The 26,647-nt window shown below is 36.9% G+C and overlaps 1 protein-coding gene across 3 annotated transcripts in view; it reads left to right on the forward strand.

Moving 5' to 3' along the window:
* The window catches only part of LOC149847612 (uncharacterized), a 192,921-nt gene that overhangs the window by 86,074 nt on the left and 80,200 nt on the right, over nucleotides 1–26,647 (forward strand). For all 3 annotated transcript variants that reach the window (XR_016433196.1, XM_090006984.1, XM_090016206.1), the window contains exons 9-10: nucleotides 15,089–15,185; nucleotides 15,302–15,389. Coding sequence is in view for 2 of the 3 variants with exons in the window: in XM_090006984.1 (XP_089863110.1) it covers nucleotides 15,089–15,185; nucleotides 15,302–15,389 (185 nt within the window). In the remaining variant the exon portion in view is untranslated. The remainder of the gene's footprint in view (nucleotides 1–15,088; nucleotides 15,186–15,301; nucleotides 15,390–26,647) is intronic.

Consider the following 26,647-nt stretch of genomic DNA (forward strand, 5'->3'; position numbering starts at 1 on the left):
GGTTTTTATTGATTTGGATACAATAGAGTACCTAGGGACGTTCTCTGGTGGACAATGATGAAGAAAGGTGTTTCTTTCAAGTACATTAGTATAATTAAAGATATGTATGAAGGAGTAGTAACTAATGTCCGCACTTGTGGAGGGGTGACAACCAATTTTCCTATAACGGTTGGGTTACATCAAGGATCTGCTTTAAGCCCTTTCCTATTTGCTATAGTGATGGATGAGCTTACGAGATCAATTCAAGAAAATGTGTCGTGGTGTATGTTGTTTGCTGATGATATTGTTTTGATTGATGAGTCTAGAGCTGGGGTTAATGCTAAGTTAGAATTATAGAGACAGACATTGGAAGCAAGAGGTTTTAAGTTGAGTAAGAGTAAGACAGAATATATGGAATGTCGGTTTAGTAAGCAACGAAGTAATGATGAGAGTGTAGTGAAGCTTGGTGAGCAAGAAATACCGGTGGATGATTGTTTCAAATATTTGGGATCTATCATTCAAAAGTATGGAGAAATTGATGGAGATGTAAATCATAAGATAAAGATTGGATGGATGAAATGGAAAAGTGCAACTGGAGTGTTGTGCAATCGTAGAATGCCATTGCGGTTGAAAAGAAAGTTTTGTAGGAGGACTATTAGGCCCGCTTTACTATATGGTACGTAATGTTGGGCTGCCAAGAGACATCATATTCAAAAAATGAGTGTATCTGAGATGCGTATGCTTAGATGGATGCGTGGAAATACTATAAAGGATAAGATTCAAAACGAGGAGATACGTAAGAAGGTAGGCGTTGCACCCATTGAAAATAAGATGAGAGAGAATCGTTTACGGTGGTTTGGACATATTCGGCGAAGGCCTAATGATGCTCCAGTTAGAAGGATGGAGAAATGGGAAAATATATTAGTTAAAAGAGGTCGGGGTAGGCCTAGGAAGACATGGATGGAGATGATAGGAAATGATATGAATGCTTTGAACCTCACCGAGGACATGGCATTGGATAGAAATGATTGGAGGAGAAGGATTCATGTGGAAGACCCAGAATGATTTTCTTTTTTGGTTCATATCGCCGACCCCAATTGGTTTGGGATCAAGGCATAGTTGTTGTTGTTGTTTATTTTTGTTTTTAATATCCAGTTCAATTTGAACTAGATTCACAAAGTAGACAAGTTCTAACTAGGAACTTACTAAGATATAATCATTGGACCCTAGTCCAACGACTATATTTAGAGCCATTGAACTAGGGTCCAACGACTCTAATGAGAGCTCAAAATGAGAGCTCTCCTCCTCTCCCATTTAGTATAAATAGGGGTGATCCCCTTCAACAATGTTATATTGCTTCTTAAGCATTTTGTGTATGAAATAAAGTATTAATATTTTTAGAGTGTTCTTCCATTTATACCCTTTTATGGGTTGTGCTTGTAGTGTCTCTAATAGACACCCTTTGTGAGTTTGTCGTACATTTGTGGAAGACCACCATTTCATTACATGGTATCAGAGCCTTGAAGACCTTGGATCTTGAAGAATCTTTGTCTCGTTTTCCATGCCTTGTTTGCAAAAGAGGTCTTATCCTCTCGTTCATCACTCTAGAGACTTGTTTTGAAGAAAGAAAGACTTGCAGGAAGCTTGGATCCGAATTTTTTGTATTTTTTCCATTCTTCTCCTCTCTTACCCCTCTCTTTCTCTTTTTTCCTCTTCTCTCATCTATTTTTCTTTTTTCTCACCCTTGTAAAAGATTAATGATAATGATAAGATGACACAAATTATGTAATGTGGGCTTCAATCATGAAGCACCACATTTGGGGAAAAGGGTTGTGGGGCATAGTAGATGGTTTCGATTCGGAACCAAAGCTAATTCTCACAAAAGTTGAGAATGACAAAGAAGAACCTTTCACGGAAGGAGAGAAAAATAAGGCATTGGCGATCTACGAGAAAAAATGGAAAGAATGGAGAATAGGGCACACCAAAATTATATCATGACTAATTAATAGCGTTGACATTAAAAAATGCTTTAGCCTTGCTAAATTTGAGTATGCCGATAAAGCTTGGGAATATCTTAAAAATATGTATTTCCTTAAAGATATTATACATGTGTGCAATTTGCAAGACGAGGTTCGGACAATGACTCAAAAGGATAAAACTATTAGAGAATATTACAACGAGTTATCCGAACTATGGGAGGAATTGACTCTTCTAGAGCCAAAATAGCATTGTTCTGAAGACATCGAGCTTCACCAAAAGCAACTCGATACAAAATTTTTTTATCTATTTATAAATGGTTTAAGACCGGAATTTGAGGCGACCAAATCAGTTCTTCTTCATCGAGGAAAAGTCCCTTCTATTCTTGATACTATAGAGGAAAACAAACTTAAAAAAATACTCCAAATTCTAAAGATAATTCCGTTCTAACTGTGTTTAGATCGGGTTATCATGTACGCTCTTATAGGCCACCTTATTTTAATAAACAAAATTGTGACTTTGACAAAAGAAAGGTCATTTGCCACCATTGTCATGAACCAAGGCACTATATGCCTCAGTGTCTTGAACTAAGAGAGCTAAGAGGAAGAAAAAAAAATAAAGTTGCATCTGTTGGATCAGAATCAAAAGATCAAGATCCACCGGTATCTATGGCTCAATTATTGGAGATTCTCCAACCTCTTCTCAAAGGAGCTTCCTCCTGATCTGAAGCCTCAATTGGAGCAATTGTATCATCATTCTCCGATCCATGTAACTTTCTTTGGCTTCTTGACTCTGGTGCTTCTTTCCATATGACCCCGAATGTCAATAGATTATCCGAATGTTTTAAAAATAAGTCAAAGTGTGTCAAAAGTTTTTACTGTTGATGAAACCTCTCTTGAAGTAGAAGGAATATGAAATTTTGAAAAGGCAAAGGAATTTTTTATTCCAGAAGTTAGATATATTCTTAAACTAAATTTAAATCTCTTATCTGTTTTCCAAATATCTGATTACGGATGTAATATCTCCTTCTCTTCTCATGGTTGTTGGGTATAGGATCACCAGTCAAGGAAGCTAACTGGGGAAGGCCATAGAGAAGGACTCTATTACATGGATTTTTTGGAATTGCCTAAAAATGCTTTCTGTTATAATGTTCAAAAAATAGAGTTGGATTTATGTCACAAAAGACTTGGTCATCCTCATATGGCCAAAATTCAACATTTTCCAAGTTTAGGAAAATTTTGTAATTATGAAAATTTTACTTGTAAAGATTGTATTCTTGGCAAAATGAAAAGATTACCATTTCATGATAGAACCTTTGTTTCTGCCAGACCATTTGAATTAGTACATTCAGATGTTTGGGGTCCTGCACTAGTTTTTAACGTAAACATCGACACATCATTGAAACAACTAGGACTTTATTAATAACTAATCAAGTTCCAAAAGAAATTTGGGCAGAAGTTGTCCTAACTGCTACCTATCTTATTAACCGAATGCCATCTTCTTCTTTGAAAAATGTAACTCCAATTGAAAAACTTGTTAAACTATCTCCTGATTAATCTAGGCTAAGAGTCTTTGGATGTACGTGTTTTGTTTTCACTAACAAAAGTAACAAACTCTCTCCTCGTGCGATTCCCTGTGCCTTTTTAGGATATGCCGATAATAAAAAAGGCTATAGGTGTTTTGATTTTCAAAATGGAAAGTTATATGTATCAAGAAATGTATCTTTTCTAGAGAAAGAAAGTTTCTTTGCATTTGGAAAATCTAAGGAAGTCACTGAGTATTCCTTAATAGATTTAACTTTAAAATCTAATGAATGTGACTGACAATGATCAAAGTACCATTGATTTTGAACCTAATAATGAAGAGCAAACCCAGAGGGACGTTAGTCTACAATATTCAAGACGAAGAGACTCAAATCTTTCATGTGCATTAGAAAAATATTCTAAAATACCAACCAGGAGGTCATCCCGGGTTTCTAGACCTCCCAAAAAAATTGTGTCATACGAATCCTTTACACCCACATACAAGGCAGTTATTGCATTAATAGAATCATATGTTGAACCATCATCATATTCTCAAGCCAAAAATCATATAGAATGGGTAGAAGCCATGAAGATTGAATTGGATGCATTAGAAAAGGCTACCACCTGGATTATTCAAGACATCCCTCCAGGTAAGAAACCTATAGGCTGTCGATGGGTTTTCAAAGTTAAAACCAAGAGTGATGGAACTCTTGAAAGGTATAAAACCCAATTAGTAGCCAAAGGATATGCACAGAAATATGACATTGATTATGAAGAAACTTTTGCCCCTGTTGCTTGTATGACCACTGTCAGAACATTAATAGCCTTGGCTTCCATTAGGAAATGATCCATATTTCAGAGCGATGTCAAAAATGCCTTTCTTAATGAAAATCTAGTTGAAGAAGAATGCGTGAAACCCCCACCTGGTATGAATATTCCTAAGGGAAAAGCTCTTCGTTTAGAAAAAGCTCTTTATGGGCTTAAACAAGCATCAAAAGTTTGGTATGATAGGTTTAGTCATATGATGCTTGATATTGGTTTTCAATTCTATTTTACTGACACTGTTTTGTTTATTAAGAATTCTAATGCAGGGATTATAGTTCTTCTCTATGTGGATGACATGATCATCACCGGAGGCGATAAACAGGGAGTTGCAAATATCAAAACTCTTCTTAAAACTCACTTTGAAATAACTGACTTAGGCTTATTAAGATATTTTTTAGGAACTAAAGTTGCTTATTTTCCTTGTGGGTATTTGATATCTCAATCTAAATTTGCCTTTAATATTGTTTTCAGGTCTGGTATTACAGATGATAAGAAGGTGGACACTCCATAAGTTGTCAATGCTAAAATGAGAATTGATGATGGAGAGCTTCTTGATGATCTCACTTCTTACAGACAGCTTATCAAAACACTTTTCTATCTTTCCATTACTAGGCCAAATATAACACACTATACACACAACTAGTCAGTTTCAGCATGCTCCCACCTCTATGCACATGGGAGCAGTTTTGCGTATTATTAGATACTTAAAGACCTCTTTTTCATGAAGCCTCTTCTTGTTTGCGTCATCGTCATTGGATTTAATTGCCTATACTGATGCTGACTGTGGAGGTGATCCTAATAATAGCCACTCAAGCACTGGTTTTTGTGTTTTCTTAGGTGAGTCCTTAATTTCGTGGAATGGCAAAAAGCAGCAGAAGGTCTCTTTTTTTTCCATTGAAGATGAATATAGAGCCATGACGACCACTACAATGAAAGTTGTTTGGCTCAAGCGACTGCTAGCTGACATAAGAGCTGAAGCAACATAAGCTTTAAGAATGTGTTGTGACAACAATAGTGCGATCTATATTGCAAGCAACTGAGCATTTCATGAGCGCACCAAACATATTGAGATGGACTGTCACTATGTCAAAGAGGAATATTTACATGGAACCATTGATCTGCCATATGTTACATCAGAATATTAATTAGCAGATTTCTTCACCAAGCCTCTCACTGCTCCCAAATTTCACTTCCTCTTAGACAAACTTTCACTCATTGGACCGTAAGTTTGAGAGGGAGTCTTAAAATGTGAAATGTAACATATATATAATATTATTATATATACATTTTCCTTATATTATTTTTCCTTTTCTTTATTTTTGTTTTTAATATCTAGTTCAATTTGAACTAGATTCATAAAGTAATCAAGTTCCAACTAGGAACTTGACTAAGATATAGTCGTTGGACGCTAGTCCAACGACTATATTTAGAGTCGTTGGACTAGGGTCCAACGACTCTAAGGAGAGCTCAAAATGAGCTTTCCTCCTTCTCTCCCATTTAGTATAAATAGGAGTAATCCCATTCATCGATGTTATATTGCTTCTTAAGCATTTTGTGTATGAAATAAAGCATTATTATTTTTAGAGTGTTCTTCCGTTTATACCCTTTTATGAGTTGTGCTTGTAGTGTCTTCAATAGACACCCTTTGTGAGTTTTTCATACATTTTTGGAAGTCTACCATTTCATTACAGGCATGTTTTCATCATCTTCTTTTGTAGAGTTGAGAGCTTATTGTGATGTTGATTTTGGGGGCTCTACTCTGGATCACCTTTCTACTACTGGATTTTGTATTTTTCTTGGAAGTTCCTTTATCTCTTGGAAAAGTAAGAAACAACAAAGAGTTGCGCCATCTACAGCCGAAGCAGAATACAGGGCTATGACTCAATTCACCTTTTGGTTATCACAGGCCTACAATCCCACATTTTTATTACCTTTATTTTATATTTGAGTGCTTGTGTTAACATTTCTTAAATGACATTGTTCTAATTATCTATGATGTGTTGACTTTGTTGTACCACCCTATTAGGGTTTGTAAAACCCGAAATTTTCTTATTATAAAATATTTCAAATTATGCAAATTGGGCCTAGATCCACTTTGCGGATCTAGGACCCATAAAGGGGGTAATTAGGATTAATTGATTTAAATCTCGATTTAATAATAATAATAACAATAAATAAATAAAATTTTAAGTTTTTAAAACTTATCTGAGGATCCATTCGGATCCAACTTGTGGATCCATATAGATTGGGGCCGGGTTACGGGTCTCGGGTTTGGACCCGAGCCGCGCCCCATGTTACAACCCTTTTTAAAGAAAAGGGCAACCCGATAAGGGTTGCCCGATATGTTTAAAACAGAAAAAAGGAAAGGGGGGGGGGGGGGGGTTACGCTGGGCGTAACCAACCCTCCCCCCATCTCGACATGGAAGGGGGAGGGGGGGTCTTGGCTGATAAAAGGAAGTGGAGAGGGAGCCCTCTCCACTCGTCTCTCTCTCTCCACCCAGTCCCCCATCTCTCTCCCTCGTCTCTCTCCCATCTCTCTCTCTCTCTCTCGGTCTGTGTGCGTGCGCCGGAGGCAGGGAGGTCGCCGACGAACTTCGGCCACCAACAATCACGGCAGCAGTGAGGAGCGTCAGCCACGACTGTCTCTGATCGCCGGAAAAGTCGCCGAGAAACAGGTACGGGGCTCCTATCGAATCTAGGTGAGGGATCGAACATGGGTTCGATCCCCTGCAATCTTTTGAGATGAGGGTCCATGGGAACCCTTTCGAGTAATACAGGATCTACCTGTGTTCTTTGTTTTTATCTGTTTTTTTATTGTTTTCCAATAATAAAAATACGTGTTGGGTCATTTAGGTTTCGTGGGTATTTTGGCTGAAGGACCAATCGAACTCGGTTCGGTTGGCCGATCAGGCCTCAGCCATGATAGCAGACCCAACCGAGCGATCGGTTGGGCATGAAATGAAAAAAAAAAAACATGGGGGCGAACCATGGATTGTTCCCCCGTGGCCTGACTTGTTCCTTTCGTGCTTGCTCACCTATTTTTTCCTTTTTTTCATTTAAAAAGAAAAGTCTGTGTATGATAATGATTCTAAAAGAACGGACTTTATTTTGTTGAGATCTTAATTTGTGTTTAGACAACTTTCATATATATAATTTGGGCATCGTGTCAGGGTCGGATTCATGTTCTTGGATTGGATATGTATTCTTGGAATTGTGCTCTTAGGTTTGGAATCGTATTCTTGGATTAGATCCATGTTTCTTTACTGAAAGGGGGTTCAAGCTGATTCTGGTTCCATCAATTGGTAACTGAACATGTACCTAAGTTGGACTACCATGACACACTCCAAATTGCTTTCTGTTTAAGATTTAAACTGGGTACAGTTCCCTGTGTGTTCCTTTTGTTCTCTCAGGTTGAGAGCATGCATAACTGATAATTATAGTCTGTCTTTGCTGGAATGAAGTTTCAAGTTGAGTGAAGCTTGATTAGGGTGGAACGGCAACCCTGATTTTAATAAGATTGTTTTACACATCACCCATGTTCATAAAAGGATTGATTTACGCGTTCAGAAGCGACACTATGGTTGAGACTAATGCTATGTAGCTGCTTCTCTTAACAAAAATGACTTCTCTATCCAAAACTAAGAAAAAGGGGAATCTGTATAGTGATTAACTGAAACTCTGACCGGGAATATACCTGTTAGGTGCCCACCTTCCATGGGCTATTCTAGTGCTGAACAGAAAATAAAACTCCTGTTATAAAACTGTATGTGTGTGCGTGGGTTGTTTTGACGCAGAATTTGTGAGGATAAACAACTTGAATGCGTGTTGGTATACAGGCATTAAGCTAAATATGGTGGTCAAAGTTAGTGTTATCCATCATACTAATTTCATTCATGCCTAATAGCTGAAATTATTGCTTATGCTTGAGACTTTGTTTTTATGTTCCTGCAGCATATGTATATAGCTGGTTTGGTTAAACCGATTTATCATTTAAATTATGAGTGAGTCCCTATGAATGTACCTGTAATCATGGATTCTGAAAAATCGAATTTGCTCATGTTAGTCGGTTCTTATGTGTTTCCCACATGCTTTCCTTTTGGTATAGATCCTCAGCAGTATGCGAACAAAATTTTGATGAAAGCTTATGTTGTTTCAGCATAATCAGTGGATTTGATTGGACGACCTACTCCAGCTGATCCAGTCGGCTGGGATGGTTGACAGGCTCAGTCGACTGGACTGAATTGACTATTTAGTTAGGAGGATAGGGGTCCGGGATTGGTAAGCCCGACCACCTTCCCTAGCATATGCAGAAACTTACATTTCTGCCCGGTGAATATGTAAAATGTTATATTAGCATTTCATGGTACTGTTTGTGCAATCATGGATCGGTTATTGATATTTTTTTTTGTGAGCATGTATGCTTGATGAGAATGTGTAATATATGTGCATACTGACACACTCAAAAGAGGTATGCATTGGTGAATACCCATATGTGATGTAGGTAACACACACATATTGAAAATGCATATGAATGAATTATGACATGCATATGTTTGGGTTTATGATTTCATAAGTGCATATGCTTTTGACACTTTGGCTTAGTGTTATAATTAAAACACTACTTTTGTTTTGTGATGTGATGCATCAATGGCCTAAATGGACCATCATCGGCTTGGAGAGCCGTGGGTTTGGTTTTCTTTTATTTATGTTTTTAACTGCATCACTTAAACCACATAAGATGGTTTGGCACATTACTACACTGTTCTAGTGGTTTATACGGGCTGTAGTCCCGAATGGGTTCCCGTAAGGGAGGATGCGGGTTTTCACTTTACTTTTGCTTATGGTGTTGCAAACTTAAAGAATGAACTTTAAATAAAAATATAATGAATAAGAACAGTGTAATATACATTCTGGGATATCTCATCTGGAGTATGAGAATCTTGGATATCCGGTCTGGGGGAGACTGTGAGGATACAAAAACTCCGTGTGCGTGAATTTGGTCCCCTGAACCCGATATTGAGGTTCTTTCTCCTGGCCACGGTTTTAGGGAGAGTCCGCCACTTTACCTGGGAGTGGTGTGTTTGACACAACTGTTGTTATGGTACCAAGGAAGTGGCACTTGTGGGCGTGGGGTGTCCCTTATGTCTCCGACATTAGATGTGGAGGTCTAATGTTTCGATGAATGATATTTTTTCCTGATATCGGTCGAGCGCTAAGTTGGAACCTAGTGATAAAATACAAATTGTTTGTTAAACTACCCTGGGAACCTACTTGACCTCGGGGATTGTACCCGTTTGGTGTATCCGTGGGTCACGGTAATTAAAAAGAGGAACTTAAAGATGTGTGCATTTAATAGGGCATACATATGGAAAGATGAAACTTAAATGAAAGATAACAGAAGAAATCATGCATTGCACATAATCATGCATTTTCTGTTATGCATTAGATCATGCATGTTTGAATCATTCTTGATATATGACACTGCTTTACTGTTCTTGACTGGTGAGTATATGCAATTATTGGTAGTTATGGATGTTTGAATGTTGCAAATTTTATATCTGCACTCACTCAAATCATTGCATGAAATCTTATCCATGTTCTTTCTCTCACCTGGTTTCTTTAGAAGTAGTTGTGCTCAGAATTTCGGTTCTGACACCCTACTTTGTTGGTTTTTCACAGGTAATGGTGAACAGTGAAGTTGGACATGCATCTGGGGATGGATGAAAGTCATACTTGAGCCTGACGGCTTCAACAGACGACAGAGGGGCTCTTTCTTAAATTCTTCTTGCTTATTTCCAGTTGTCGCTTTATTTTCAGTTGAATAAAACCTTGTCTTTGAAATTTTCTTACTCATAAATAAAGGAATTGGTTTGGTTCTTATGGATGATGATTGCAACTTCGTTTGTGGTGGTTGGGCTATCCAATGGAAAGTGGAACTGTGAGGACCCCAGATCTCTGGGAAGGTTTCCGCAACTCTTAGAAAAAAAAATATTCCGCATTTTAAAAAGGGTATGGATTGGGGTCATTACAGGGTTTCCTTTACTAATAAAGGAAAGAGTGTGCATCCCCCACACTAGAGAGAAAAGGTTGGGGATTTTAAGGCTTGTTTTTCTCTGTACACCCTCTTCCTCCATTAACACGCTCTTCCTCCATTAACGCCTCATAAATTTACAATTCCTACATGAAAACTTAAAACAACATGTTTGGAACAACCTCTAGGATACAATGAGGAAGATCCTAAACTAAATGAGCACATACTAAAAAGAGCCATATACTAAGTCACACAGACTCGGCTAAGGAGGTGCCGCACCCGAGTCGACACGCCTCGACACAGGTGCGGCTTCAGATTCGGCTCGGACTCAGTCAACACCGAGTCGGACTCGATCAACGAGTCGAGATCGAGTCCGTCCATATTTTGGACTCGGTCAACTTTGACTGAGTCCAAAAATGTCCATTTCGATTTTTAAATTACGTTTTGGATCCGGGTCGGGTCGGGTTCAGACCCGACCCAGATCCAAATTTCTTTTTACAGCCGAACCCTAAAAGGGGTTTATCGACAGGGGGAGGGGCTTACCCTCTCGATTTTGCCTCTCCTCCTCAGCCCCTGTAGCTTTCTCCTACACCCACGCCAGCGATCCAGACTCCGACGATGGTACGCAAAGGCAGCCACCGTCTCCCCCTCCGTCAACACTCAACAGGTATGTCGACCCTCCTGCACCCTCTGCTTGCAGCCTCCCTCCTTGCACCATCTGTTTGCAGAAGAGGGGCTCGACCCCTCTCTGTGCCTCCTATTCACAAAGGAGGGGCTTGGCCCCTCCTCGTTTCGCTTATGTCAGGAAGGCCCCTCCCCCTCGCACCCTCTGCTCGCAGAAGAGGGGCTCGACCCCTCCTTGTGCCTCCGATTCATAGAGGAGGGGCTCAGCCCCTCCTCGTTTCCCTTTTATCGCAGGGGTAAGAAGTAGGAGTGGGGGAAGGAGGGGGCTTGGCTGACAGGCCGAGCCTTGCCCCGTCGAACAACAGGGGAAACGAGGAGGGGCTCGGCCCCTCCTCATTTTCCCTGTTGCCTTTGGCTTTTTGGCAAGGGCGAAGTCCCTGGCACTGATAAGGTTCAGTAAGGGCTTGCCTTGCCCCTCCTTTTTGCGTTAGATGAGAGGTAGGCCCTATCTCGAACCTGGTTTGCAGAGGAGGGCCTGGTTTGATTTGCACAGGGGGAACGAACCTGGAGCTCCTATTACTATTATTTTGAAGTGTTTATTAACTTTATTTCATTTACTTATTTTCTTTTCAGTTTTTACTTTTCAGATATAATGGTGAGTTCTGACAGTAGTGTCAATACATTTGGTTCAAGTTCTAACCCTGAATTAGAAGTTTCTCAACTATGGAGGCTTGTGACAAAAGGGGTAAAAGCTAGTAGTGGTGGTGGTGGGAATGTACAGTTTCATTGTAATCTATGTAAGACTGTTTTCACAGGTTCTTATACGCGTGTGAAAGCACATCTTTTGCATATTCGTGGTCAAGGAATTAGGGCATGTTCTGGGGTTGACAAAGACATGTTAAAGCAATTAAAAAAATAACAATAGGAAGCTGAAAAGAAGAAAATTGCAGAGATGAGAAGCGATTTGATTAATTTGTCTTTTCCTATTGCTAGTGATATATAAGAAGAGATTTTAAAGAAAAGAAAGATGGAAAGCAATAAAACAATACAAGCGTCATTCAAAAACACGGCAAGAGCAGAAATTGATAAAAAGATTGGTCGATTCTTTTACTCAAGCTCAATTCCTTTTAATGTAGCTAGAAGTCCATACTGGAAAGATATAATTACATCTTTGGCTAATTGTAATTTGAGTGGTTATGTGCTTCCTAGTTCAGAAAAACTAAGAACAGACATTCTTGGAGAGGAAAAAAATAGAATTGAAGACTTATTATAGATCCAAAATTTGCATGGAAACGACATGGAGTGTCGATTGTTTTTTATGGGTGGACTGATATACAAAGGTGACCACTGATAAACTTCATTGCTTACTCACTTAATGGGCCAATCTTTTTGAAGACTGTTGATGCATCTGGAGAGTATAAAGATGTTGAATATTTAAAGAGATTATTTGTCAAAGCGATAAAAGAAGTAGGTGAAGAAAGTGTGGTGCAAATCATTGCTGACGATGCTCTAGTTTGCAGTCGTGCAGGAATGAATTTGGCAAGTGAAGATACATATTCACATTTTTTTTGGACTCCTTGTGCAGCACATAGTTTAAATTTGGCACTTAAGAGTATATGCAATCCATCAAAAGATGATACACATGCACATGAAATGTGTTTATGGATTGATAAAATAGAGCATGATGTTCGAAATATTAGAAATTTTGTTGTAAATCATCATCATGCTCTTTCTATATTTAATAGGCATTCTGATCTCAAGTTACTGAAAGTTGCTGAAACTCGTTTTGCTTCTCTCATTGTTATGATGAAAAGAATTAAGCAACTCAAGAATGCATTGATGATGATGGTGGCTGATCAAGATTGGGATTTTTATCGTACTGAAGATGATGTCAAGGCTCAAGCTATCAAAAAATGCATCTGTGATGATTTTTGGTTGGATAAAATTACATATTTTGTTGAATTTACAGAGCCTATTTGAGAAATGTTGAGAGAAATTGACAGAGATGTACCCATGCTTCATAGAATTTATGAAATGTGGGACAATATGATTGAAAAAGTTCAAAGTATCATTTTTAAACATGAGAAGAAAGATATTACACTTGATGATTCAGAATTTTACAATCATGTACATTCAGTTTTAGTGAGAAGATGAGATAAAAGCAATACACCTTTGCATTGCATGACACACTCTCTTAATCCAAAATATTATGCAAAAAAATGGTTGACAACATGTGTTGGTCGTGTTTCTCCAAATGAAGATCCTGAGATATCAAGAAATAGAATGATATGTTTGGGAAGACTTTTTAATGATTCTCACATGTTTAAGGTTGTAAATAGTGAGTTTGACAAGTTTTCTACTAGGAGATTTGATTCTTTAGCAACACTCGTGGCAAGGGACGAGGAAGATTCCCTTAATTGGTGAGCAATATATGGATCAGAGACACCAAATCTGCAACGTCTTGCAATGAAGTTGTTATTCCAACTTGCTACATCATCTTGTTGTGAAAGAAATTGGAGTACATATATTCAAATTCACAACAATAAAAGAAACAAACTCACTAGTAAAAGGGCAGAGGATTTGGTTTATGTTCACTCAAATCTACGATTAATTTCTCGCCGCACCAAAGAAGAGTATAAGTACTTTTTTTTCTTTGTATTCAAAGTTTGTGTTTAAATATTTGTATTCAAAGTTTTAAGTTAGATACTAATATAGTCATTTTTTGATGCAGTTGTGGACCATCCAAGAATTGGGATGTAAATCCAGAAGATTTTGACTTGGAGGGAGAACATAATTTGCATACTCTCAACATGGACTACCTCGATCCTGTTCTTCTCTCTAATTCAGACGATGAGGCAGATTTATGATAAGTATTGTTGTTTATCACACTCACAAGCATCTTTATGTGTTATATTTTGGTAAGTTTGTGTTGTTAAGAATTGCTTTTTTATTTTTGCTTTAAATTTTACAATCTTTATGTGTTAATTTATTGTTATATATATAATTATATATATTTAAAAAATATATATTTTTTAATATATATTTTTTAATATATATATAGCCTAGTCCCCGTGTCCAAATTTTTTGGAATTGCACCGTACCCGTGTCGCACCCGCACCCATGTGACATAGGCCATATATGGATTGGCACAATTATCACGATCTTGGTGTTTGAATGTTCTTCACAGGAAATTCAAAAGCATGGCTTCTAGATGTGTGTACTAGGTTGTTTGCTATTCACATTCAATGACAAATATGTATTGATTCTTGTTGTTTATTTATGTTAATGACATTATAACACATAGGGAGGTCAAAGATCATATTGCCATAAGCATTTCTGTAGGCAAGGAATTGTCAAAATAATATATTTAGATGAAAGACCTTGGGAAATTAATTTTTTTTCTAGGCATTGAAGTTGACTGGAAAATAAATTACTTGATTGTGATCAAGTATAAAATGGATTTGTTAGCAGAGTTAGGTATGAAAGAATGCAAACCAGCAGCAACACCAAGCTAGATGAACCAAAGGCTAGGTGAACATGAGGAAGATTTTTATGTTGCGACCAAATATCAAAGTTTGGTAGGTTATTGTCTTATTTTTCATTTTTGTAATGAATTAAGTCTGGTGGTTTATGAGAAAACCAAAAAAAAATCACATACATGTGAAGAGAATTTATGGTATCTACTATCTACTGTTTGAAGATGCTACAGTTGTTTGACTGGGATCGACCACTATGGATCCACCTGAATCCCACATACCTACCTACTTATATTTAGAATTTAATTGTTTTTTAATTTTTAAGTTCTCAGAAATTATCCATCCAAAAAAATTTACATTTATGTTTATTGTTTGTAAATAAACAGAAAATGATGTTTAACAGCAAGAAACAGTCCATGATCATACATCTTCCTTTGATGCAAAATTTCAAGTTCTTATTTAGAGCAACATTCAGCTAAAATTTACAGCTTGTGTTGGAAAAAACTAATTCACTTTTGTATCGACATCAAAAGATACTAAAACCTCTACATTGATTTTGGTGTGTTAGTGTTTCTTCAAGTATCCTATGCAATTTAAAAGCTAGCTGCTCCAGGCTTCTTCTGTGTACCTTCTTATTCAGCTTTTTTTTGCAGAGCAACCCGATTGCCAGATGGCATATCTGCCAAGGTTCTATCAACAGCATCTCTTTCTCAACTGGTGGATCATTTTTGGCTACCGTTGGTAGAGATGGTATTACTTTGGCTAACCATATATTTAACCACCAGCTCAGTTTTATGCTTCAGATTGCCTATCTCTTAAAATATTTGAAACTTGAAAGCCTTGCTGACAGAAATACCTTGATACAGGTTATTTGAGGGTTTTTGATTATGCAAATGAACAACTGATATGTGGAGGGAAAAGTTACTATGGTGCTTCATTGTGTTGCGCTTGGAGGTAAGAAAATAAATAAATAAATAATATATATATGGGGTGCTAATGAAGGTACAGAACTATTTAGTAAAAATCACCTTCTTTTCATATTTATTATTATTATTTTTTGTAGATCGAACCCGATGGATGCATTTGCTTAGTAGAAAGAGTTTTGAACTATGTGACTGTTACACATAAGCAGTTTTTTTAGAGGCTTTAAAAATCAACGGCCTATAATGTACCAAAATTTCATGACTCAAAAATTCATATTTTTACATCGGAAAAACACTGTCCAATGTTTGATCCTTAGCAAACAAACCATGTTGAACACATTCATGTGGTCAGATTGAGAAGATACAGCTTGAGCATATGATTTCCAGCTCTGTAGTTATTAGTACCAAGTATAAACCCTATATATAGGGTAAATATTTGCTACTAAGGTACATAACTATTGAGTAAAAATCATCTCCTTTTCATATTTTGTTGAACCTTTTGCAAATCAGACTCTACAGATGCGATCTACATGGTTTTTTTGGTAGGAAATGTTTTTTGAATCATGTGATTGTGTCATGTAAGCACGTTTTTCAAGAGCTTTAAAAATCAACAACCCACAATGTGCCAAAACTTCATCACTAAAAAATCTTATACTTGCATCAGAAAAACACAACACCAGGTTTAATTTACAACAAATAAATCTTGTTAAACACATCTATGTAGACAGATTGAGTTGTTGCAACTGGAACCTATGCAGGGGTGGGAACCAAGGTGGCGCGGCCAAGGGCCCTGACCACCACCCCACCCAAAAGTATTTTTTTTTTTTAAAGTAAGCTTTATATGGGGCCTAGCTTTAATAAAGTTATATGTCCAGGCCCCCTCAAAAGTTTAAAACATCTAGGTACATAGTTGCAAAGTTCATTGGTGCATTTTGGTAAATCATGTCTAATTGAGAAACTGTTAATTGACTCGTATTAAATAATTACAATTGATTAGTTGAAATGCACAAGATGACATTTTCAAATGTCTTAACAGAAGTGGCACATTTTTGTCAATAATGATTGCTCAAACACAAAAGTGATTTTCTTTCATTAGTAAACATGTCATATTAGAGAATTGGATTTGGATTTTTCATCAATATTGTAATTATCATTTGGAACCTGTATCAGATGGGCCCGAGATATGGGTGTATTGTACCATATTGTAAGATATAAAAAAAAAACAATTTAAAAATCACAAAAAATACAAATAAAAAATTTATCCAAAAAATAAATAAAAAAAGTCATAGAATGCAATAGAATAAACATGAATACAAGCATTATAAGTAATTAAACATAAACATGAACTAGCAAAACATTCGAAATGCAACTGATAACACTGCTAACAAACATTTAACAAAGTCACAACTTACAAGCATGCTTATTTGATATCAAAGTCATATATTACATAGCGAAACAAAAGAACAAAGAATCCTATTATATCTATGCTCGTCAATCATGACGAAAACAATATTCAAATGATGGATCTTCTTCTGACGTCTTCTCCTTCCTCATCATTCAGCTATAAGCCAGCATAATCATTACTTTCATTATCCACCTGAGCCTCCATTGCAGTCTCTAGCTGCCTCCAATCCTCATCATCATTCATGACACCCAATTTTTCTTCTGCCCACTCATCCCATATGTCAAGGTTGTCACTATTGACGGGGTTATAGCTGCTCCTATGTCGTCTTCTTGATTCTCTTTGTATTTGTCTGCAACATTCAGATATTAATCATAATATAGTTTGTATAAATTAAATTCACTAACATATATCTTAATGTTACCTTTTTTTCAATCTATTCCTTTCCTTTGTGTAGGTGTATTCAAAACAACTCCAATTTCTCTTGCATCCACTCGCGGCTGCATCCCTGACACAATATACGTTGTGCAAACCTAGATAACGTAGGAGCATCTGGACCAAACCTATTCGGCCATTGTTCTGAACCAATAAAAGTAACATATCATAAGAGAAAATACTTTCAACATAATAATGCATAATTAAATATAATAATATTGAATTTCAAATGTATATCTATCCACAATGAGCTACACAATGTTCCTTCTTCCAAAGTCCCCATCGTCTTGTTTCATACTTAGTTATCTCCAAATAAATTTCTATTTGCACACTATGATCTACATTTAGTTTCTCAATGGAATTCAGGATGCCCTTCATCACTTCTCTATCATATATGAATTATGGGAGAGAATGTGATGGCATGATTCAAGTAATATGCAGCAACATGAATGTCTTGATGGCGCTTGCCAGTCCATCTCCTATCAGTCACCTTCCAAATTGACGTATAATAATTTTTTTGCCCTTGAAATTATCTCTAATATGTTCTTTTGCCCTGTCCATATCATCATACAAGTAGGGTATAACTGGTGTCTCATTATTGTCTACTCTCCTTAACACTCAAGTGGCACTGTCATCCTCATAAACATACTCCACCCTTCCAAAAGTTCATGGAGAAGACTATTCCCGCTCTCTCAAACCCAATATATTTCTTTGCAATCTTTATAGCATCTGAATATGCTTCAATTCATTTTCATGAATAACATGGCTCTGTACAGACAAACATTCGTAGTAAACCTTGTCAATGCAAGGTGTATCAACTCGGTCACCTTGGTAAACCTCCTAATCAAGTTTAGTATCCTTGAATGATTATAGATAAATTTTGTTACTTTTTTGCATATCTCAAGGGTCTCAGAAACTATGTAGTCAAAAGCACTGTCTAGGCGTCAACTGGTTCATCTAGTCGGCCTAGGCGTAAGCAAAATGCTTAGGCTTTGCAATTCCTACGTGGGTACCTTAAAAGGTACCAATTTTGTCGGCTAGGGCATCTAGTTGGTGACTAAGCTGCCATCACCTAGGAACTAAGTCAGTTTAGTTATTTTTTATTAGTATTACATGTATTTTATTATTTATTATATATATAATTATATATATAATTATATACATGTGCTTATATTTTTGTGATTTTTTCTGTGAAATAATGAAAACATGCTTAGTTAATTATATATAATGATTGCCTTATATATATATGTTTGTGTATGTGTTTGCTTTTTGGGATTTTTTTGTGAAACATTGAAAGCATGCACAATAAATTTTAATTAATATTTTTTATGTGTGTTACTTTGTCTCAAATGAATTATTCTGTTTAAGGCTGAAAATGAGTTATATGTGTAATTTTTATGTGTATATTTGTGAGTTTATGTGAATTTTCTATAGAAGCCTAAAATCATATTTAGTATTAAAAGCATACTTAGTATTACTGATTATGTAATATGTTATTTATATATGCATGTGCTGTGATTTTTTTCTATGAAAGGTTGAAAGCAAGGTTGTAAGTAGCATATCGTTACCTGTATCGGTTGGCCCAATAGTAACACCGTATCGTAAGTGTATCTTAAATTTTTAATAAAAAATTCAAAAAATCCAAAAAAAAAATCAAGAAAAATTAGAAAAATTTAGTAAAAATTCTAAAAAATCATATCACATGAAATAATGATAAGTTGCATAAAATACAACCATAAAATCACATATGAAGCATTTATGTCTCTATGAGCTGCATAAGACATCATCAAACATCAACTAATATTAAATATCTTGCAATTAAGAACATACCACAAGACTCATACTTTCATATTACATAAACAAAAACATCTCACAAGAACAATTTTTTTAAATAAAACATGATACATCAATAATCCTAATCATCTTCATCATCAATATCTTCTCTTCCTCCTCTGACATCCACATCGTCTCCAAGATACATGGGGTCTTCATCATCTATCTCTTGTGCTCCTTCCATATTAATCCACCGAATGTCCTCTTCATTCAAAAGAGCCTCTGCTTCTTCTTCAACCCATGCATCAAATTCATCAAAATGTTTCAAATTTATGGGATCAAATTGTTCTTTGTGCTTCTTTGCTGATAACTTTTCAATTTGCCTAAAAAGATAACATGAAAAAATTAAAATTAATTGGGTTTTGAATGAAAATGACAAATAAACTTTATAAATTTATATACCTCTGCCTCAGTCGCAAGTTGTAGCGAACGTAGACGAGGTTATTGCTCCAATCTATTTCTTTTTTTGGTATGGATTTGCTCAAAGACACTCCAGTTTCTCTCGTATCCACTTGCACTACATGTTTGGCTAAGAATACGAATGGCAAAAGCTCTCAAAATTGGAACATCACTTCTAAATCTGGCCCACCACTTGTCTGAAAAAAAAAACAAAAAAATGAGAAATAATAAGACAATAACAAATACAATCATACAAAACATTATAACTAAATAATAATTTGAAATTAAAATTGAAATAGACAACAAATTACCTGGACGCATCGTGACATTGGTTTTGTACTGCTGCAGGTCTTCCCATATCATACAATGTATTATCATAAGTTTTCATTTCCTTATGAATTTGATCTTGAATGTTATAATCGGGGTTCAACCTTTCGATACAATCCAAAAGTCCTTTGTTGACTTCCTTGTCCATTTTAAATATAAGGGAGTATCTAAATACAAGATTTAAATAATATGCTGCAGCATGAAGAGGTTGATGAAGTTGCCCAGTCCACCTATGATCAATGATGTTCCATATAGGTATGTACAATTTTTTCTTCTCCTTCAAATTATCTCTAATGGCCTCTTTTGCCTTTATTCTTGGCCTCATAGAGATAACCCATAGTTGGTCTGTCTTTATTGTTAACCAATCGAAGCACCTTCACCAAAGGTATAATTTTTCTCAACAACTTGATGCATGAATCTCAGAGTTCACTTCTGAATACAATATCTACAATTTCTCTAGGCTTTATTTTTTGTGCATGGGGATATGCATTCCACTCATCTGATAAAAACATTTTTTTAGTGCAACTCTATTCTTTACTAGACTTTGTACCATAAAAAAATTGTAACAAATCTAGTAACTGCACTACGAATCAACTCAGCACCACCAGTGTAGTTTCTCATTAGGCTCAAAACCTATGCATGATTGTAAATAAATTTAGTAATTTTTTGGTATTATTCAACTGTCTGATGTACCTCATCCACGCTGTCGATGTTCTCAAGCATGAGGTCTACGCAATGGGTAACACACGAGGTCCAAAAGAATGACCCAAATTTTTTTGCCAATTCTTTATCTGTGGTCCTATAATTTGCAGCATTATCAGTAATGAACTATACAATATTTTAAAGCTAAACCTCTTCCACAACCTCGTAAAAAATTCTCAGCAATACATTTGTTTTCTTGGGCATATCATACAAATCGTGTAACGACCTCAATCCATACCCTTTAAAATTGCGGAATAATATTTTTTTTTCTTTTTATAATAGTTGCAAAAAACTTTCCAGAGACCTGGGGTCCTCACAGTTCCAATTCCAACTAGATAGCCCAAACACCACAAACGAACTTGCAACCATCATCCATAAGAACCAAAACAATTTCTTTATTTATGAGTAAAAGTAAATTTCAGAGACAATGTTTTATTCAACTAAAAGTAAAGTAACAACTGAAAAAGCAAAAAAGATTGAAGAAATAGCCACTCTGTCATCTGCTGAAGCTGACAATCTCAAGTATGACTCTCATCCATTCCTAGTAGCCAGTCCAACCTCACTGTTCACCATATCCTGTGAAAAACCAACAAAGTAGGGTGTCAGAACCGAAATTCTGAGCACAACTACTTCTAAAGAAACCAGGTGAGACAAAGAACATGGATAAGATTTCATGCAATTATTTGAGTGAGTGCAGATATAAAATTTGCAGCATTCAAATATTTTTACCTACCAACAATTACATATGCTCACCAGTCAAGAACAATAAAGCAGTACCATATATCAAGAACTAAATAACCAAACCTTGCAACATGATTTCAAGAAGTAAATCATATGCTACCACCAAATCATGTCATGATATAGAGAATGATTCATACATGCATGATCTAATGTATAACAGGAAAATGTATGATTTCTTCTGTTATCTTTTATTTAAGTTTCATCTTTCCATATGCATGCCCTATTAAATGCACGCAGCTTTAAGTTCCTCTTTTTAATTATCGTTGCCCGCGGATACACCAAACGGATACAATTTTCGAGGTCAAGTAGGTTCCCAAGATAGCTTAACACACAATTTGTATTTTATCACTGGGTTTCAACTTAGCCCTCGACCGAATCACCTTCGGAACATTAGACCTCCACATCTAATGTCGGGGACACAAGGGACACTTCATGCCCACATGTGCCACTTTCTTGGTACCATAAACAAGAGTTGTGTCAAACACACCACTCCCGAGTAAAGTGACAGACTCTCCCTAAAACCGTGGCCAGGAGAAGAAACCTCAATATCGGGTTCATGCGACAAAATTAAAGCACACAGAGTTTTTGTATCCTCACAGTCTCCCCAAGATCGGGTCTCTAAGATTCTTATACTCTAGATGAGATATCCCAGAACATATATTACACTGTTCTTATTCATTATATTTTTATTTAAGTAAATTCTTTAAGTTTGCAACACCATATGCAAAAGTAAAGTGAAAACCCGCATTCTCCCTTGCAGGGACCCCTTTCGGGACTCCAGCCCGTATAAACAACTAGAACAGTGTAGTAGTGTGTCATACCATCTTATGTGGTTCAAGTGATGCAGTTAAAACATATGTGAAAGAAAACCAAACCCATGGCTCTATAGGCCGATGATGGTCCATTAAGGCCATCGATGCATCACATAATAAAACCGTAGTGTTTTATTCATAACACTAAGCCAATAGTGCTAAAAGCATGTGCTCAACATCCATGTGCAAGTGCTTTCATGTATTCACTTAACGCACTCGCATTCATCCAAAATTTCATAAGTACATGAGAATATTTATGCATGATTATACATGCCAATACACCTCGATCCCATATATGCACATGCACTTGAAACCAAATCATACATGCATGATAATTAAACATGTCCCATAATGTAGATACATGAAACCTTCTATTTATAACATGAGTTATCATCCACAGACATGCACATAAACCGGATCTAGGAATTGATATTTCAGGGCTGCACGCATTCACATCATGTATGCACCTCCACCAAACAAACTTTGCAATAACATATTAACAGAACAAGACATTCAAGAGAAGGTATCTCAACTATTCATAATTAGGGAAAGGTAAACGATCTGGTGTAACCTAATACAAAAACCAATAGTCAATGTTACTTTAATCAAGTGAAGTCAATTCCTACTGTTTCAAGAAAATCAGAGTTGTGAAAGCAATTCATAATGGTGCAATAAAAATTAGTATGGCGAAAGCATATTGTTGCAATACAGTTCAACTGTATCTAATCAGAGGATAACAGGGTATGCTAGTATAAGAGGGTATGATAATCAGAATATCACCAGGTATACAATTTCTATTAACTGATCAGCATACACCAAGATATTCAATTGACCCATTAATGCTTACTAACAAGTATAAATAGTTAGTCATGCTTCATTTTATTCATTTAATGTCAATAGATTAGAAAATCTCAGGCATATGTTTTTATTTGCAGCAATGTCGATAGATAGTGTCAGTTCTATTGTTACAAGGTTTTCTACTTGGGGCAACGGCACGGGACCCATGACCCATGACTTGGAGTTGTTAGTGCACAGGTGTTCTTCTTAGTCCAAATGATCCAACCTCTAGCATACCAGCAACTGGACTATACCCATGACATAGTCCACAAACCTGACGACTATGCTTAGTTCACATTGAAATATAAGGTTACCACAAGAAGCGCATGAGCTTAGAAGGCCTTCAGAATTTGAGCAAGGCAGGTTCTGGTGACTAGTCGGACGATAGCTCCATGGGATGGATAATGGCCTAAGGAATTGAACTTTAAGGTGTCAAGATAAGGCATGACCACAATATGGGCGCATCAAAGTGCCTAGTTAGGCCATCCACCCAATTCAAGTAACATCAACAGTTCTAAAAAATTTCACAGCTAGTACTCCTAAATCAACAGAGTTTCTTTCCTCTCCCTTTTCAAATGATAGAAGGCATTTTCAGCAAGTTCAAATGAAGCTTAAGAGAATATAAACAAGTATTTCTGAAAAAAAAATACTTTGGTATGTTAAGAGGTGCGCTTCCAAGTAAGTTCCAGGAGAACATTTTACAACTATTTAATTTGTTGTGAAAAAGATGCATGTTTGGAAACAGTACTGCAAGAAGCCAATGCAAGCATAATAGTTTTTGCTATGGCAACAGTGAAATCATTCCTCACTGTCGGAAGTTCGATATTCCCAAATCGGATTTTTTTTTTTGGATTTTTGACACCTGAATCCTCCCCAAACTAAGGAAAATTTGAGGTTCCCGATGGTCTTCGGTTCCCCTTCTTACATAAAAACAAGAAACCCCCAAATCGCACAACCCCCAACTCGCACATGTTGGGGTTAACAAAATTTTTTTTCCCAAAATAAAAATTTTGTTTTGCTATTCACGGTAACCCACACACACGGAATCGAACCCCTGTTCGATCCCTCACCCTGTTTCCAAGAAGACCCGTACCTTTCTCCGATGAGTTTTCCGGCGATCGGAGGCTGGAGACGCGAAGGCAGGGCCGACTGAAGTCGCCCCTCACTGCTGCCGTGACAGGAATGCTCGAGGAGGGCTTCGATGGCAGCAGGTAGTCGGAGCTTTGCCGGCGACGATGGCTGATGTTTGCCGCAGGTTTTCCGGCGTGCCCTTTTTCTCCGATGCGCACCCAACTCGATAGAGAGAGAGAGACAGGAAGAAAGAAAGAGAGAGAGACTGAGTGAAGAGGGCAAGACCCCCTCTCCACTCCCCCTTTATTGGTCCAAACCCCCTCCTCTGCCGAGAGGTGCGGGGTCGGTTACGCTCTGCCTAACCCCCCCTGCCCCCTTTCTTGTTTCTGTTTCAGCTTTATCGGGCAACCCTTATCGGGTTGCCCCTTTTCTTTAAAAAGTTGTTACAGGGCGCGGCTCGGGTCCGGACCCGAGACCCGTAAACCGACCCCAAACGATATGGATCCACAAGTTGGATCCAACTGTGGATCCTCGAATTAATTTTAAAAAAATAAAATTTTATTCATTTATTATTATTATTATTATTATTAGTTTTATTATAGATGTGGATATAAAGACCACTTTATGGATCCTAGATCCGAAATGTGGATCTGAGGCCCAAATTGCATATTTCGTAATATATTTATTAGCGATTTTTTTTTGGTTTTTACAAATCAATTGATTTCAAAAACATGGTTTCTTTGGGGCAATAGACAAGGACATTTATCAAGGTCCTTGACTTTTTGTCTGTCCACCCATCTGCCATGATGATACACCTAGTTTATCTCCATGACAACCTCATCTCATCACAGTATACCTTCACTTCTTTCACATTAGGCATGATATGAAGGCATTTTATATCTAGGCCCGATACTAGTTATGACATCTGCCATGACCTGAAAATGAAAGGAATTTGCCTCATTGAGAGAAATGCAGGTATCATAAAACCATCTCTCAACCATGACATTTGCCTGCTCGGCTAAATGTTGAGGAGTCATAGCAGTACGAATGTCGGTCTGCCCCCCAGGAGCAGTTCTATGAGGGAAAAAACTCCTAATAGAGCCTCTAGCTCTACCTTCTGATCCTCCACTCGAAGAACTTCCTCCTCTTTTTCTTGTGCACACAACTGCAGCCACAACACTACTATTGGCACTAGCCACACCTTTTCCTTCAGTGCAAAACTTCCTACTTCTGATCCTATGCTATGGGCTGTTGGATCAAAAGTAGGGAGCTCATCTTCATAATACATATTCTCCCAGAGTTCCATATACCCTATTTCTGCCTTATTCATCTCTCTTTCCTGTCTTTTTCCTCTCAGATCATCAAGTAATTGTTGGCATTGCTATTTTACGACATCCGACAATTTTTTTGACATGCATGCACATTATGATGTGTCCCGGCTAAATGATGCTTCAACCGAGAGATACCACCCAAAAAACTCTTTTGGCAATAGTTGCATTTGATTTTTAATCGGTTTTCACTTGTTACTTGAGTGCACTATTGCCATGCCGGTTCTTCTGATGCCATCTTCCACAAAAAAACACTCGATAATAAGCAAAGAATAGGTTTTTTTTTTACCTTAACCTACTTCCTTGATTGGAAAAATGGGTGAAAATACACTCTTGAGAAAATTGTAAAAACCCTTTCCCTTACGCACGAATGAACCCCGAAGTCAATCTCTCGGAACCTTAGGTGCATGAGTTCCCCTCTAACAACCTCTAGACATTTAGAGAACTCAGCCCTCAAGATGCCTTTTAAACCCAAAATGAAAAAAATTGACTTTCGGGTCTTTTTAAGTGCGCCAGACCTGTATCGTATCGCAAACCCCAAAAGTAACAATACATATCGTACAGTATCGTACGATACAGACAACCTTGGTTGAAAGTATGATTATTTTGTACATAAATATATTTGTGTTTTGATTATGCTATGAGTATAATACATATGTGTATGTTTTAAAATCATTTTTTCTGTGAGCCGAAAGCATATTTTGTTGATTATACCGAATATATATATAGGGTATTTATATTTTCTGAAAGCATGTGTATTTTTGAACTTGTAAGATGGAAACATCTTATTACTCAAAGAATTAAACATATGTATATTTTGAATACTTGTTATTTTTAATTGAAGTACCTACTAGTCCTTGACTGGTCTTTTTATGGGTCTCCCGACTAGGCAGCCCCTAGCGCTTTTGACTACATAGCTCAGAAATGCCATCCATCTTGCCAATATCTTCAAGCATGAGATCAATGCAATGCAAAACTCTTATTAGTGATCCTCCACCATTTTTTCAGTATCTCTGAAGTTTGTTGCATTATTAGTCGACCACATTATGAGGATTAACATCCTCCACCACATCTTTAAAGATAAAAACAACTCATCTGCCATCTTCGTTCTATCTGATATGTCAATAGATTTTAAAAACATGTCACCTTTAGGACAAAACACCAAAAAATCTACCAGATTTTGTTCTCTTTCTTGTCCATCCATTTGCCATGATGGTGTACCCTGTCCCGTACTTCTGCAACTAGTTTATTGAGAATCCTACATCTCAATACACGATAAGAGGGTATCTTGTAACCAACTCCTTTATTGACTATTGCATCAACTATAGCTTGAAAATAATATAAATTTGCAGGTTGAAGGGTGTTTTGGTCTCTTAGTTGTCAAAAGTGCTAGTCGGAAGAT

The sequence above is a fragment of the Nuphar pumila genome, chromosome 1 (genome assembly GCF_984573655.1).
Source record: "Nuphar pumila chromosome 1, dmNupPumi1.hap1.1, whole genome shotgun sequence".
Classification (NCBI taxonomy): domain Eukaryota; kingdom Viridiplantae; phylum Streptophyta; class Magnoliopsida; order Nymphaeales; family Nymphaeaceae; genus Nuphar; species Nuphar pumila.